Consider the following 14759-nt stretch of genomic DNA (forward strand, 5'->3'; position numbering starts at 1 on the left):
TTGGCCAAAAGAGTCTTCTTTAGGACCCCCCCCCCCCCCCCACACACACACACACAAACAAAACTCGCACACAGATGACCACAGTCTCCGGCTGCTGAGCCCAGAGCTGGCCTGACATGGCCTCAGCAGGCAGAGACTGGGCATATGTGCATGCGCGCTGTGTGTGTGTGTGTGTGTGTGTGTGTGTGTGTGTGTGTGTGTGTGTTTTTCTGAGGAAGGTCATTTTGGCCGCTGCAGCTCAGCATCTTGGCCACATGGTGAGTAGCAACTATCCTTTTCATGATGTTGTAGATAACATTTGGAAAATAATTTCATTATGTATTACACACCTCTAAATGGCCACCAAGTAACTATATAAACATTTTTTAAAAATAAAAGTATGTAATAACTGTTCTTATGACTTTACACATCATAATGTTTTTTGTGAATGTGATGTGGAATACACAACTAACTAATGGCAATAGTATCCTCTGATCGTCATTGTGCCTTGTTTCCGAAGATGTACCTTTCATAAGATATAGTACCCAAAGCTTACTGTTTATTCTGTTTAAGGGATGAATGAGTGTGCAAGTTCTGTCTTTAGTCCCAAATAACAATGTTATACACGATGACACTGCACACCAGAGGCTTCATTTTCAAGTTTCTTGGTTTCTACAGTATCAACATGCATTGTGTTATACATATTCTTGTATGTGATGTTAGGTAAATTGTTGCATTTACATGTTGTAGAAGTAAAGCATCAGAGAATGGAACACAGTGTCCAAAAAGTTGTTGTACTTAATTTTAAAGTTAAGATATTTAGGACTAGAGTCAGAAATTATATACAGATATTTGACTTGTTATACCCACCACTGTTGCAAATATAATACATAATATCTGTTTTGAGGATTCAGTATTTCCAATTAATCTGGATCTTACTAGTACTGATGGACTTTTTATTTTTTTGTATTTTCCAGAAGTTACGACGAATTCAGCCAAGGCAGTGGAGCGAGTCATGATGACTCTTACGATCAAGATGTACGTGACTATGGTTATCGGGACCGATGTGACAGCAGTCCCACACCAGCAGTGTGTGATCCAGTAGACATCTGTCGGCGGAGTACAACTGCTGGACGTGTGCCAAAGAGTTCGAGCCCTTGTGAAAAGCCCTTACAGGGTGAGGATGTCGATTTCAAGCCTCGCCATTCACTACAGAGCGTAGTCGTCGATGCGGCAGCACCTCTACCTCCACCACCTCCTCAGCCAGCGGACATCAGGCATCTACAGAAGGAGCGTGTTCATCTTCTAGAGCAGTTAGAGGACTGCACCAGTTCAGGAGATGATGATCCTGCTCCAAAGAAGCGGGCAAAGCTGGACTCTGTTGACCTGCAGTCATCCTGTAACGCAGATCTATCTTATGACTGTGAACCTTCATTAGCAATAGTAACACACAATCATAGGAAAACGGACGTACGTAGACTTTCGGACAGCAAACACTGTGCAAGGAGATTATCATCTGATAGCCTTTCGAGACACAGTAGGGATGGAAGGGAAGCTTCAACTGACCGTCCAGTGTCGGTACAGGGTTATTCTCCTCATCCGGTTTGCAAACGTCGGAAAACAGGTAGTAGTGCAAGTGAGAATGAAGAAAGGACAAGTTGTCGTAGTGGAAAACATGGACACCATCATCACCATCACCATAATGATGTGACTGTAACGACTGTTAGTGGCAGTGAAAGTGTTGATGGTAGTCGTCCAGGTACTCCTTTGTGTGACGAACGGCCAGAAAATCTTTTGCCCCCTTCTGAACCCAGGCGTATACCTCGCGAGAGAAATACCACCGAAGGACCCTTATCGTTGCCCCTTCCCAGGTTTGCAGCGCAGGTGCTGTCGTCATCCTCGAGGCTGTCAGCATCGGCCTCGAGTACAAGTTCAGGAAAGCCAGCCCCGTCCAGCAGTATCATCTCTTCTCCTCCACCTGCACTAACATCACCAAGACCAACACATGCTACACCATTGCTACAACCACCACCTAGTCCAAGTATCGTTCCGCCTCCAGCATCGCCGCCACCACGACCAGCCTCGATACTTTCATCATCATCATCCGATTCCGAGTTGTCTCCTCCCTCTCCGACACTGGAGGAACGAATCAAATCTTTAGATGAAAAATATGAGAAGTGGTCTGGATCTCGTGCAATAAGTGCAGCTGGAGGTGATGCTCTAGCAAAACTTGATGCCTCTGCAAGTGAACGTTTTCGTTTTCGTCACAAGCTTTTGGATCTTGATGACCTTAAGCCTTCTGAAATAGTGAAATCAGTGTTAGCTAAGAGGAGTGTATTTGATGAAGACACAAAGCGTCTGGAAAACATAGGTGACAAGTATGAGCCTCGTGAGTGGACAGCTGGGTGCTTTCAGAGCCTTCGTGTGAAAACTGAACCTAGGGATGCATCTCAGTGTATAGCTCTTGCCAAACCTTCTGTATCAGCCAGTAGTGTAAGTGTTTTAACGGCTCCAGTTGGACCACCTAAAAGTGGCTCTTTTACCATTCCTAGTGCGTCGCGACTTCTGAGTGCTTCCTCACCCTTGCATTCACCATCGCAGCCTCACCCAAAATCTCCTTTTTCTGTCAGTAGCCCTACCACTCCTACAACTGTTGGGAAAACACATACTCAGTCAGTCTCTATAGGGACTGTACCTCTTATACAATCTTGTAACAAACTACAGCTGATGCCAAAGAGTTCTAGTGCTGTTTCTCCAAGACCTGGGGGTCCTACACTGCCAACAGCAAAGGGACTTCAGTATCCTTTCCCTAGCCATCCACCTGTATTGCCAACAACTACTGTGGCTACGACAACTGCAGGCACCACTATAGGAACTCTAGTGTCTGTGTCGACTGTAGGAGTAAAAGCTAGCTTGTCTGTAAATGTACCTGCTACTTCTGCAAATGTGTTGTTTTTGCCTGAAATGTCACGGACAAGTGCTATTAAACCTCCAGTCTCACAGACCTTACCCAATAATGTTGTTAACACCCCGGACATGAGACTAGCAAGACCATTATCATCAGTAACAGTATTGACAACATGTACGGGCACAAAACCATCATCGGAGGTGATAAGTAGGCTGCCTCAAAAGGCAGTAACTTCCTCTCATTCTGTTGTATCAGTTGCATCATGTCGAGTAAGTACTCCCAAGACGCTGGCTCCAAGTGTGACTGTGTCTCTGCCTGTTGCTGTTAGTGTTTCCAGTACTCTGTCAGAAACTGTGCGGGCATCTCATACTTCAGTAAAAAGTTCTAGTACTGCAAGTTCCTCAGATAACACTGCAACTAAAACCCCAGTAGTTTGTAACATTACTTCATCAAAAACTTCAGCAGTTATATCTGTTGCATCTTCCACGCCTAAAACTACTGTAACTTCAACTTCATCACAAGCTACATCTCGAGGATTAATAGGAATGAAATCTACAGGCTCTGGTGTGCTGGTACCAGCTGGTAGTGCTTTGTCAACAAAAAGTGTGAGAGCTAATGAACATCTACCGAAGATCATAGGTTCGCCTCCGCCACGAAGTGACACTTTCAGGCCAAATAACATTCCAGGATTAAAATCTGCAAATGTGAGTGATAGCCAGTCTTCTAGCTCAAGGCTTGTTACCAATCCAGCAATATCACTGCCATCTATTGCTTCTGCTTCTGTGATGATGACTCCTTCTGGGACAACATCTCTCTCTGTGACGTCTGTTACTGCTGCATCTGGTGGGGATAGTTCTTTGAGTATTGTTACGTCAGGAGTTGTGACATCTGCGATCTCAGTAACAGAATCTGCAAAACAGAACAAAACTAAATGCTCTGCCTCAAGAAAAGATTCGAAAGATAAACAGAACGAGACCTCCACAACTTGTAAACCTGTACCTTCTGTGAAAAAAGATGCTTTGTTGTCACCAACAAAGAAAGAGGCTAGTGTGAGGGATACAGATAATGTGAAGGTAGCAAATCTTCATAAACAAAAAAATGTTTGTCTTTCCAGTGAGCGAAAAGAAAAGAAAGTTGCCACATCATGCTTAAAGAGAGAAAGTGAGCAAGATACGGAGAGTATAGACAGGCGGAAAGAAAGGTTTGACAGCACTGATGACAGAAGGAGAGATTCAGTTGACAGTATAGAAAAGAGGAAAGATTCTGAGTTATTAGATAAAGATAAGAGAAAGGACAATCTTCCTTTTGAAAATGAGAAAGAAAAGAGAAGGGATATGGCAGAAATGGTTGAAAAGGAGAAGAAAAAGGAGAAAGATGTTCAAGAGTCTAATGAACGTGATAAATTCAGAGAGATGGATGGAGAGAGATGTGAAAGGTGGAAAGATAGTCATTTATTGGAAAATCTTGATAAAGATAAATGGAAAGAGAAGGATGAAATATTTGAAAAGGACAAAAGACGTGACAGTGTATCTGCAGACCTTCAGCAGAGAGATGCTGAAGACAGAGAGAGGCGGAAAGAGCGTCGTAAAGATAGAACAAGTAACAGCAGTTCTCCTGCGAGCATTGGCTGTAAGCGTAGAATGAGCTCACAAGACAGTCTAGAAAGTGTACCAGATGATGCAAAAAGAATAAAACTTTCACCTGCTGTTAGTATTGATCAGCGCAAAATACCAGAAAGGCGCGATTCCAAAGACAGCGGTCGAAGCAGCAGCAGCAGTAAACGAAGTAGTGCAGAACGCCCTCGTCATAATGAAAAGAGTTTCACAAAACAGCTGGAAGATAAGATTCGTGATGATAAAAAAGGTAAAGATGAGTTGGACAAGAAGAGAGAGAAAGAGATCAGAATACAGGAAGATGCAGAAAAGCATAAACCAAAGGACAAACAGAAGAGAAAGAACAAGGTAGAAAAAGAAATCTTGAAAGAAAAGGATAATACAAAAATTAATAAAGAATCTCCTGTTGATAAGGACTTTTCGCCAAAAAGTGGAAAAAAGAAGGAAGACAGTGAGACTGAAGATAAGGAAGAGAAACACAAACATCAAAAGAAAGAAAAAAAGAGAAATTCAAAAGATGAGTTTGTAACATCAGATGTTGTTGAAGAAAAGGTAAAGAATATTAAAAAAGAGAAAGAAAAAAGAAATAGCTGTGATAAGAAAAAGGATGAGGCTTCCAACAGAGATGATCATAAAGGGAAAAAGGATTCAAAGGTCCACAAGAAAGAGTTCAGTCATTCTGATTCAGATACTGAGGATGACTGTGCAGACGGTCCCAAAAAGCATTCCATATTTGATATAATAGATGATGGACCAGCATACATTTCAATGTATGACAAAGTGAAAGCGCGCTCAACTAAGAATATGCAGAAACAAGAAGAAGAAAAGCGTCAGGAAAAGATGAGAGAGAAGTTCAATTTATTAAAACAGTCTCGTGCAAAACGCGAGGAGAAGAAGAGGTCAACATCATGGGATGAAGATTCTGATTCTGACAATGCTGATAGGGACCGAAGTAATAAATCCACCAAAAGGTTAACAAAGCTTATGATAAGCAGCTCTTCTGAAGATGATATCCGTGCTCGTTCCTCTTATGATTGTGATGAAATAAAAACAAATAAGATGCGATCAGGTGTGAAAGTGAAAAAGGAGGAAAGTTCTATAACTAAGTCTGATTCTGATTCTGATATGCAACAGAGACAAGGAAAAGTAATGTTGAAAGAGAACAAAAGAGTAGACATAAAATTGGAAGGAAGTGAGGAGGATGAGAATTGTGTAAAAACTAAACATTCCACATCATCTAGGAAAGGAAGCCGATCAAAATTGATATCTGATACATCTGAAGATGACAATACTGCTGCGAGATTCAAATGTAACCCTGTTAAAGTTTCTGACATTTATTCAGCAGAAAGTGACGGAGATGCTGTGTATACAGATGTTGATGACAAAGGTATTGGGAAAAAATCAAGATCAAGCAAAATTTGCAAAACTTCTTTGGATACATCAAATGATGAAAGCAGTCAAAAGTTGGTCTGTGAAGACACAAAAGTGGCTCTTGATAAACAGAATCTCTTCAAAAAAGTCATTAGTAAAAGTAAACAACAAAAAAGTACGCTTGACTCTTCTGATGATGAAAATCTGAGGAAATTCTCATCTGAACCAACCAAGATAAGTATGTTTAGTGAAGAGAAGCAAGCTATATTCAGAAAGTCAATTGCAAAATCGAAATTGGTGAAGGTCGCTGTAGATTCATCTGATGATGATAGTACCCGCAAAATGCTTGCCGAGTCAATGAAGGGAAATAATTTTAATGAAGATAATAAACTAAGTTTGCTAAACAGATATGGTGTAAAAGCTAAAATAAAATCTATAGATTCCTCAGATGAAGAAAACAATAAAATATTGAATGTAGAATCTTCAAAAAGCAGTTTTGTTTCTGAAAACCAGCAGCCATTTAAAAAGAATTTTAACAGAAGCAAAATTTCAAAAATATTCACTGATCCTTCTGCAGATGATGTTCAGAAACTACAAAGTGATTCTGAGAGGGATGACATGTTTGGAGATACATTTGTTTCTAGTAAATGTAATCAAATCAAGATTGAGCCACAACTTGAAAATATTTCTGATGCTGAGCCAACTGAATCAACTCCACCTCCTCAGCTTGAAAAGGTTGTATTTTATGGGAACTGTGTTACAAAAGGCAATGATACTGTGAGAAAGAAATCACACAAAAAGAAACAGAAACGGCAAAAGAGTATTCTAGACAACGAGGATGTTGGAAACACTGATAAGGATGTATATGAAGCCCAAGAAACAGAAAACTGTATCATAGAAGAAAGTGGAAAAGCAAAAAGTGACAATGAACGGAAGAGGCATAAAAGAGACAGGAGAAAGTCGAGTCACGGAAAATTGATAGACTCAGATGGAAAACAGTTGAAGATTCGCAAAAAGAAGTCTGGAAAATCAGAACAAGGAGTATTAAAACCAGAAAACAGCTTGAAAAGGGAAGAAAAAATGGAAGATATCTTTGGACCATCATCTGATGAATCTGAGCATGACTGTGTGAAATCGTCAACTGCATCACACACTCTTCAAAACAGTGTATTTGATCAGATGTCTCCAAAGTGGCAAGTTTCATTAGTATATGGCTCAGACTCTGATTCTAATGTTGATCATACAACACTCAATTCACAAATTGATCACTTTGAAACATCAGATAGTATATTACCTAGGTCAGCAGAAAAGGAAAGGAAACGGAAAGAGAAAAAACGCAAGGAAAGAAAATTACGTGAAGAAGAAGGTATAGCAGGTGACCTTGCTGAAGCAGGAAGAGCTTTGGAAGCAAAGTTATTAGATGATGATTATGTTGATGATGAATTGACAAAGGCCAACTTCCTGAAAACTGATGGTAGTGGAATAAAACAAGAATCAAGTGCAGATGCTGACGTATTTCATTTCACAGATGGTGATGACAGCTTGGAAGGATCATCAGCTGTACTGCCAGAGAAAACAAAAGAAAAGAAGAAGAAACGTAAGAAGTCAAAAGAAGAAAAACAGAATCGCCGTGATCACCATCACCACCACCATCATGACAAAGTATCTTTGAAATCACCTGAAAGAAGGTTAAGTGTAACATCTGTGTCGGAGGAGAGCAAACCTCAGTTGCAATCACCTCCCCCTCTACCCAATCTTGAAATGCCACCAAGCCCACCAGTAGTCAAAGGATCTTTAGCTATGATTTCGGAAAATTCTCATGCTTTGCTGCAATGTAGAGAGTCAATAATCAGTTCATCGTGTAAACTTTCACCTACTATAGCAAAATCTATTGAGAAAAAGAAACCAGAAAAATTTATTCCGGGCTTTGGTGCTGATATTGATGACACAATACATGAAAATGCTGTTAAAAGCATTTCTGAATTTGAAGAACCAAAAGTAGATGCTGTTAAAATTAATGATGGCAACAAAGTGGAAGAAATACCAAAAACTGAGTCTGATAGTTTGAACGGAGAAGAAGAAAAACCGCGGGCAGTAATTTCTCAAGAGGAAACTGAAGATGCTGTGGCTGCTCTGCTAGGGGAATCTTTTGGTGGAGGGTTTGGTGAGTGCTATGTGGCTGATGGTAACACCAGTCCTACCAGTACTGCTGTGACAAATCCACCGGAGCCACAGTTGCCAACAGATGAAGAGGAGGAGACTAGACAGGCAGTTGAAGGACTTATTGACTTGAAACCAGATACTCCTCAGTCAGAACCAGATCTGCAGATAGATACAGATACAGAGGATAATATAGAAGAAAATTATACAGGCCTCAGATTTAGTAATGATGACAACCCTAGAACACCAGATGGTTTGGATTTCTCTGGATTGCCAAAAACACCTGATCTGTCTCCATCATTTTACAGGCAGCATCAAACAACATCAGAGAAGCAGTTTGAAGAAAGCACTATTCCTATGCTAAAACCCTTGCCTGAGCCAGAAGTTGTACAAGCTATTCAGAATGACTCCCTAGTTAAATCGAAAGAACCTCCAACAAGTGATTTAGTTTGTGAGGAAAAAGAAGAGTCAATCAAGAATGAAACGGAAGATAGTTTGGATACAGCAACAGCGACCACGACTGAGGCCCTACCACCTGAATTACCTTCATCTTTACTGCCAGAAAACCAGTCATCTCCAAGATCTGAATTGGATGCAGATAATGAGACAACTGATGATATCCATTTGGAAACTAAACGTCATTCACCACTTGTATCTGAAGACAACAAAAAAGCACTGGTAGAACAAATAACACCTGAGGTGGAAGTTAAAGAAAGCACAGAAAATAATGTGACTGTGTCAGCACCTAGCAGTCCTTTACAAACAGAATTAGAGGTAGACAAAGAAATTGTTCAGGCAGAAGGCATTGAAGATACCCCAGAACTGTACGACAATGATAAAATTGATGTTGAGAAGTCCCCAGATGATGAATCTTCTGAAGAAAATGGTGTTATAGCAAATGTTGACGGAACTGTAGAAGAGCCATCTGTGGAAACCATAAGTGACAGAGATCAGTTTCATACACCAGAGCCTGACACTAAAACTGATGGTGGTTCTGTAACAGAACTGAATGACATGGAACCTGTAAAAGATGAACAACCAGCATGTGAAAGTGAAAAGAATGAACACTGTTGTGTAGAGGAAACTGAAAAGAAAAGTTATGAATTGGATGAGTGTGTCACAGAAGATACAGAAAAACATAGTTTAAATATTGAGAAGCAGGACACATGTGCTGAAATATGCACATCTGAGGCATCAGTTCTAGAGGCAAAATCACCTGAAGTAAAGGAATGTGTGGACACAGAAGAGCTAAAAGACACTGATGCCATCATGCCATCACCCAAACAGAGTGAAGCAGGTGAAGAAGTAACATGCGTTGATAACTCAAATGTTTGCGTTAAATCGGACCTGATAATTGATACCAGAGAATCAGACTTTTCAGAGTCAGAGAATGATATGAAAAGTGATAATGATTTTGTGACTAATTTATTAGCATCTGATTCTATGACTCAGGGGCTTTCAGATGATACACAGACAAGTTTTAAACTTTACAAAGAGAAAGAAACAGAATTAGTGTCAGTAATTAAAGAAACTGACAGCCTGCAGAATAGGGCAAAGGAAGAGAAATGTTTGTTTCCTGAACTTAAGCCAGTTGAGGATAAGGATGAATCTGTGAATACTTTTGGCATGGTGACGAATGATAGGGATGATTTCAGTGAAAAAGCAGATTTGATAGATGTAGTAAAGAATGAAGATTTCTGGACGGCTAAGGAAGAGGTGAACATAGACTCTGTGATTAAAAAAGTGGATGCTCTTTGTTCTGTGGAAGATGTACCTCCATTTGATAAACTTGCAGATAAGCCTGATGTGACGAATGATACCAAGGCATGGTTCAGTGGTGTAAATGAGATTGAAGCAGCAGAAGGTAAATTAGATATTAAGCAAGAGGATACTGAAAGGGAAGTTAAATCAGATATGCAGCAGAAGTCGTGCGACACTCCTGAATCTCAGATAAGTGGTAATATGGTTGCGACAGCAACTGTTAATGAGAAACATGACGAAGAAGAAGAAGATGAAGAAAAGCAAGACGTTGCCCTTGAAACTGAAAAAGAACAGAATGACAGCTTTTCAGTGTCGTCTCCAACTGCAGAGTCGGAGTGTAGAGCACCTTCTGGTTACACTACAGAGGATCAAGACCAGTCACATGTTTCAACATTGTCACCTGAACGTGAAATTATTGAGACTAGGCAGTGTCACAATTCTGTCGGCGTGCCACGTGGAACTAGGAGGGGGCGCAGAGGTTACGGTGGCAGACGTAAAGCAGCTGCATCCAGAGTGGCATCTGGTGTGACAACTAGACGAACTAGACTTCAAAAACGTGAAGTGAGTCCAGTCACATTGCCCCTGCTGCCGACATCTACCTCTCCGAGAAGAGGTGGCCGTGCTCAGAGAAGCAATAAATCATTAGGCATTGATTCCAGTGGCCAAACAGGCAAAAAACTTACTACAGATGTCTATGAATTTCATGATGACTCTGAAGAAGAAGGAAATACGAGTGCTGAAAAGGGCCGGCCACGTCTAATTCTTACTATCAAAAGTCCTGTTAGTGGTGCAACACCAAATATTTGTGCAATTACGAAAGAAGTTCCAGTTACAGCAAAACCTTTACCTTCCCCAGCACCTTCACCAGTCTTAGATGTACGAGAAGAATTTCCTTCACCTCCCACTCCTGCATCTTCTGCTACAACACGCAAGTCTCGTCGACTACAAGAACGAGATGGTCCTAGAAATACAGTTGATGATGTTATCGAAGATGTTGTTCGTGGGACAGTAACACGATCTGCAGCTGCAGCAGCAGCAGCTGCTGCTGCTGCTGCTGCTGCTGCTGCTGCTGCCGCCGCCGCTGCTGCTGCTGCCGTCACCACCACCACCACCACCACCACCACCACCACCACCACAACTGCCCTTACTTGCACTACAACTACCACAAGTACCACTATTACTACTTCTTCTATTACTGTTGCCAGCGTTTCGGCAACCACAGCTGCTGGCAGTGTAGGCCCTGTTGTGACACGTCGATCGGCTAGGCAGAACCATGCTGTAGTTTCCCGCCCATGTCCTGAAGTTAGAAAATCCCCAAGAGGTGCAAGGAAAGGTTCACAGCAACGTGGAGTTTCGGAGATACTAGATGAATCTTCGGATGAGAGGCAAAAGTTTGATGATGATCCACCTTGCCCCAAGTCTTCAGAAATGTCACCTTTGAATAGTGGTGAAAATAGAGACACTGTAGAAAAATTAGATGTCCCTCTGGACATTAATTCCCAAGAAAATAATTTGAAACCACCTGTGAAAGAAACAGATTCTTTAAAATCTGCCGATAGCAAAAAGAATTCTGAAACTGATGCAGAACCAGTGACTCTAATTGACCCTGTTACTGGACTGCTAATACCTTTCAGGGAGTCTGAGGAAGGACAATACGTTCCTGTGACAACTGCTGCATTGAATGCTACTTCCATTGTGTCAACTGTTACCACTACGCAGCCACCTTCAGTTACTTCAGAGCTCAGTGTCCCACAACTGGCAGCAAACGAAGTACTACAGAAACCACTGGTGCCATCACCTCCTGTTAAAGTAAGTAAACTTATTTATTAATTTTCAGCTTTTACTCTTTGTTGGTTATTTATAAATTAATATGTTTGTATAAATAGTCAGAAAGGCTGAATGTTTCGACAGCAAAATCAAATTATTAAATGTTGCCAACATTCATTTGTAGGACATACTCATCGCAGTGATTGCTATTTCTTCCTTTATTGTACTATTGTAAAGCATATCAATTGAATTTTGGTATGCTAGATATAATTGTAGCTGTTTGCTCATGTCATATGTTTCTTTATTTAATTAAGTAATCTTTACAGTGAAGTTGGATGCTATAAAAAATGTCTCAAAAGAAAAAAATGAGTAAAGGGATGAATATGATCGGCAATTTTATTCTATGACACAGTAACTACCTGTGTGACAAGTTCACTTTTATTTATGACTAAAATTTTGCTTCGTTTATACTGAATTGTTAACATGTGGAACTGCTTTTGTGATTTAATTCTCCTGCTGTCTCTCTTAACCACATCAGCTAAGTGTTGTTATTGTTCCTCAAATATGATCATTGCCAGTTTGGTGACACATTCTTGTTCAAGTAATTTTGTGCTTCATATTTCATGAAATTACTGTCAGTGGGACACTTGATTTCTTATTCTTCCTTTTTTTATACTCTTGATGAAAGAAAGTATATTGAATATTTGATTGTCCTTTGAGATTGTCTTCAGTAGGTTAATGGTGTAGCTTTTAAGGCACTAATAGCTCATTTTACATCTGTTCACATATTGCGGATTAGTGTGTAGAGCGCTGAAACACGTAACACCTAACACCACTCACACTAGCTTTTGAGCACTGGCTTTTTTTTTCCCTAGAGTACACACATTTCTCACATAATCACACAGACACCCAAACCTTCACTATTGTGGCTATGGGAGTGTAAGTTTTGGTGTCTGTGCGATGATGTGTGGGTGTGTGCACTTTTGATAGTGGACGGAAAGTAGTGCGAGTACTGTTTGCTGTTGTGGGTTTTTTATGCTTCATGCATTGGTTCACTATAGGTTAGTGGTTGCCTTTCCTCTCTTTTACATGTTGCTCTATCCAGGAATTTCCATTGTTGTTATTGTTTGCGTCTAGTGGTATTAATGAGTATAGCTATAATTTATCATTATTTTGTGTAGCTAAGTCCTATGCAAGATGCAATTTATGGCCTAGTTGAAATTGATGATTAATGTGTAGAGACCAATTGCAAGATACTAATTTACAGGGCTGTTCCTTCAGCATCGCTGTTTACTTCATGTAATCATACCATATCATTTCTTTTATGAAATATACCACAAACGTTTGTGAACTACAGATGCAATAGTAAAGCAGTATCTGTCAGTATCAGTACTAATTTTCTTTATCAACTTTGTCATTGATAGGATGTCAAATCTATGGTACTAATATAATTCATATTATTTTCAGCGTACTGTACATTTTGTCATAACAGTCAAGTATGCCAAAATCAGGTACACATGTTTAAGAGTGTAACAAGTTTCATTCTAAGCAGTGTCTCCCAACCTAGATCACAAAATCAGTCTCTGTTAACTGTGGTGCTATCTGCAGTTCTTTTTTCATTCCTAGAAATACATTTTATTACTTTGATGTCATAAATTATATTTGATTTTTTGTTCTGATTTCTTTTGCGGAGCCTTTTTGTGACAGTTTATTTTTAATGCAGGTCACTCCAGCCTCGGAAGAAGATTCCATTCGTGCACCAGCCACATCACATGTTCCAGTAATATCCAATCCACCTCAGAAACCGCCAAGTGCTACACCTCCGGTACCTTCTGTAACAGCATCTGTCAAATCGACAATAGTATGTAAAGTGGCACCGTTATCTTCAGCGGTACCACCATCCACAGCAACACCACCACAGAAATTACCAACACTGAAGGCTCATGTACTGCAACAGGCTGTCACAGTTGCACCACCAAAGCCTACTCCAGCACACCAGACTGTCACTCCTCTCCGTCCGCAACAGGCTGCAGTTACTGTGCCTACTGCTGCTGTTCCCATCAGGCCACTACAGCAGATACCATCTACTCCTCAACATCAGCCTCAGTTGCAGCAACCAGCTCAACCGCAGCCAGTCGTTAGACCACCTCCTGTCAATCCAAAGTTCCACTTACTTCAGGGAGCTGCAGTCACCACAGTGAGTCCTGGTACAGTTACCACGCGTAGACCGCCGTCACCCAGCCCTACACCAGTTGCTCCAAAGGCACACCTGCTCCAGGCTGCTACAAAGCAATTTAGTGTCCCAGTGAGTCAGGTTACTGGCCACAAAGGGCATCAGGTACAGCAAGTTCAGCAGCAGCCAATACCGACAGGAGCCGTAGCTAGCCCACCACTCAAGTCTAATGCACCTCATCACTCTAGCCAGCAGCCTGTAGTAGCGGGTGCTAGCAGTTCAAGAACTATTGCAAAGCCTCAGGTGAGAGACACATTTCTCTTGGCGTACTAGAACAAAATAAAAGTGCTATAACTTACGTAAAATTACATTGTTTTGCACTGTATTGTGACATATGTTACTACTTTACCTTTATACAAGAAAAATAGGACACTCAGAAAAAAATTAAATGTATTGGCTTTGCAGTGTGATATCTGTGGTTCTCAAGTGCCTCACAAGGAAGAGATCAAACGTACAGTGATAGTTAATAAATCATTACCTGTGCATCTTCAGTCTTTCCCATTGGGTATGTTCATTATACGGCTTTTGAGTCTGCTGCTGAATCGTGTTTTGTAAATTCCACAATATTTCCTGGAAGCAGTTGTTAATTGCCAGTAGTAAGCAGCAGTCACCACCTGATGCTGCTGAGCAGTTATCTTGAGGAAACACTATGGAATTTACAAAATGTGATCTGCTGAGATCAGTAGACAGTTTCATTTGAAAGGTTTGCTGCGGAATGGAGTAACTCTAGTTTTCAAAGTTTTCCATACACCACAAAATTTTTTTTGAAAAGATCATAATTCTAATTTGTGTGAAAAGCTTCTTTTTGACGCCACCCCCCCCCCCCCCCCCCCCCATATTATCCCAGTATTTTCACACGAAAATATGTCTTCCAAATTCCGGTGCATGGAACTACCTCTTAGTTGCCACAAAACAGTTGTTCTGTTCACTCTCAGCAATTGAGTTTCATAAAAAAGTACAATATACA

The 14759-nt window shown here is 40.7% G+C and overlaps 1 protein-coding gene across 10 annotated transcripts in view; it reads left to right on the top strand.

Annotated features, from left to right (window-relative positions):
* Nucleotides 1–14759, top strand: part of LOC126336919 (protein split ends-like) — a 347320-nt gene that overhangs the window by 283095 nt on the left and 49466 nt on the right. For all 10 annotated transcript variants that reach the window (XM_050001069.1, XM_050001061.1, XM_050001065.1 and 7 more), the window contains 2 exons: nt 957–11601; nt 13283–14035. In XM_050001069.1, the coding sequence (XP_049857026.1) occupies nt 957–11601; nt 13283–14035 (11398 nt within the window). The remainder of the gene's footprint in view (nt 1–956; nt 11602–13282; nt 14036–14759) is intronic.

The sequence above is a fragment of the Schistocerca gregaria genome, chromosome 2 (genome assembly GCF_023897955.1).
Source record: "Schistocerca gregaria isolate iqSchGreg1 chromosome 2, iqSchGreg1.2, whole genome shotgun sequence".
Classification (NCBI taxonomy): domain Eukaryota; kingdom Metazoa; phylum Arthropoda; class Insecta; order Orthoptera; family Acrididae; genus Schistocerca; species Schistocerca gregaria.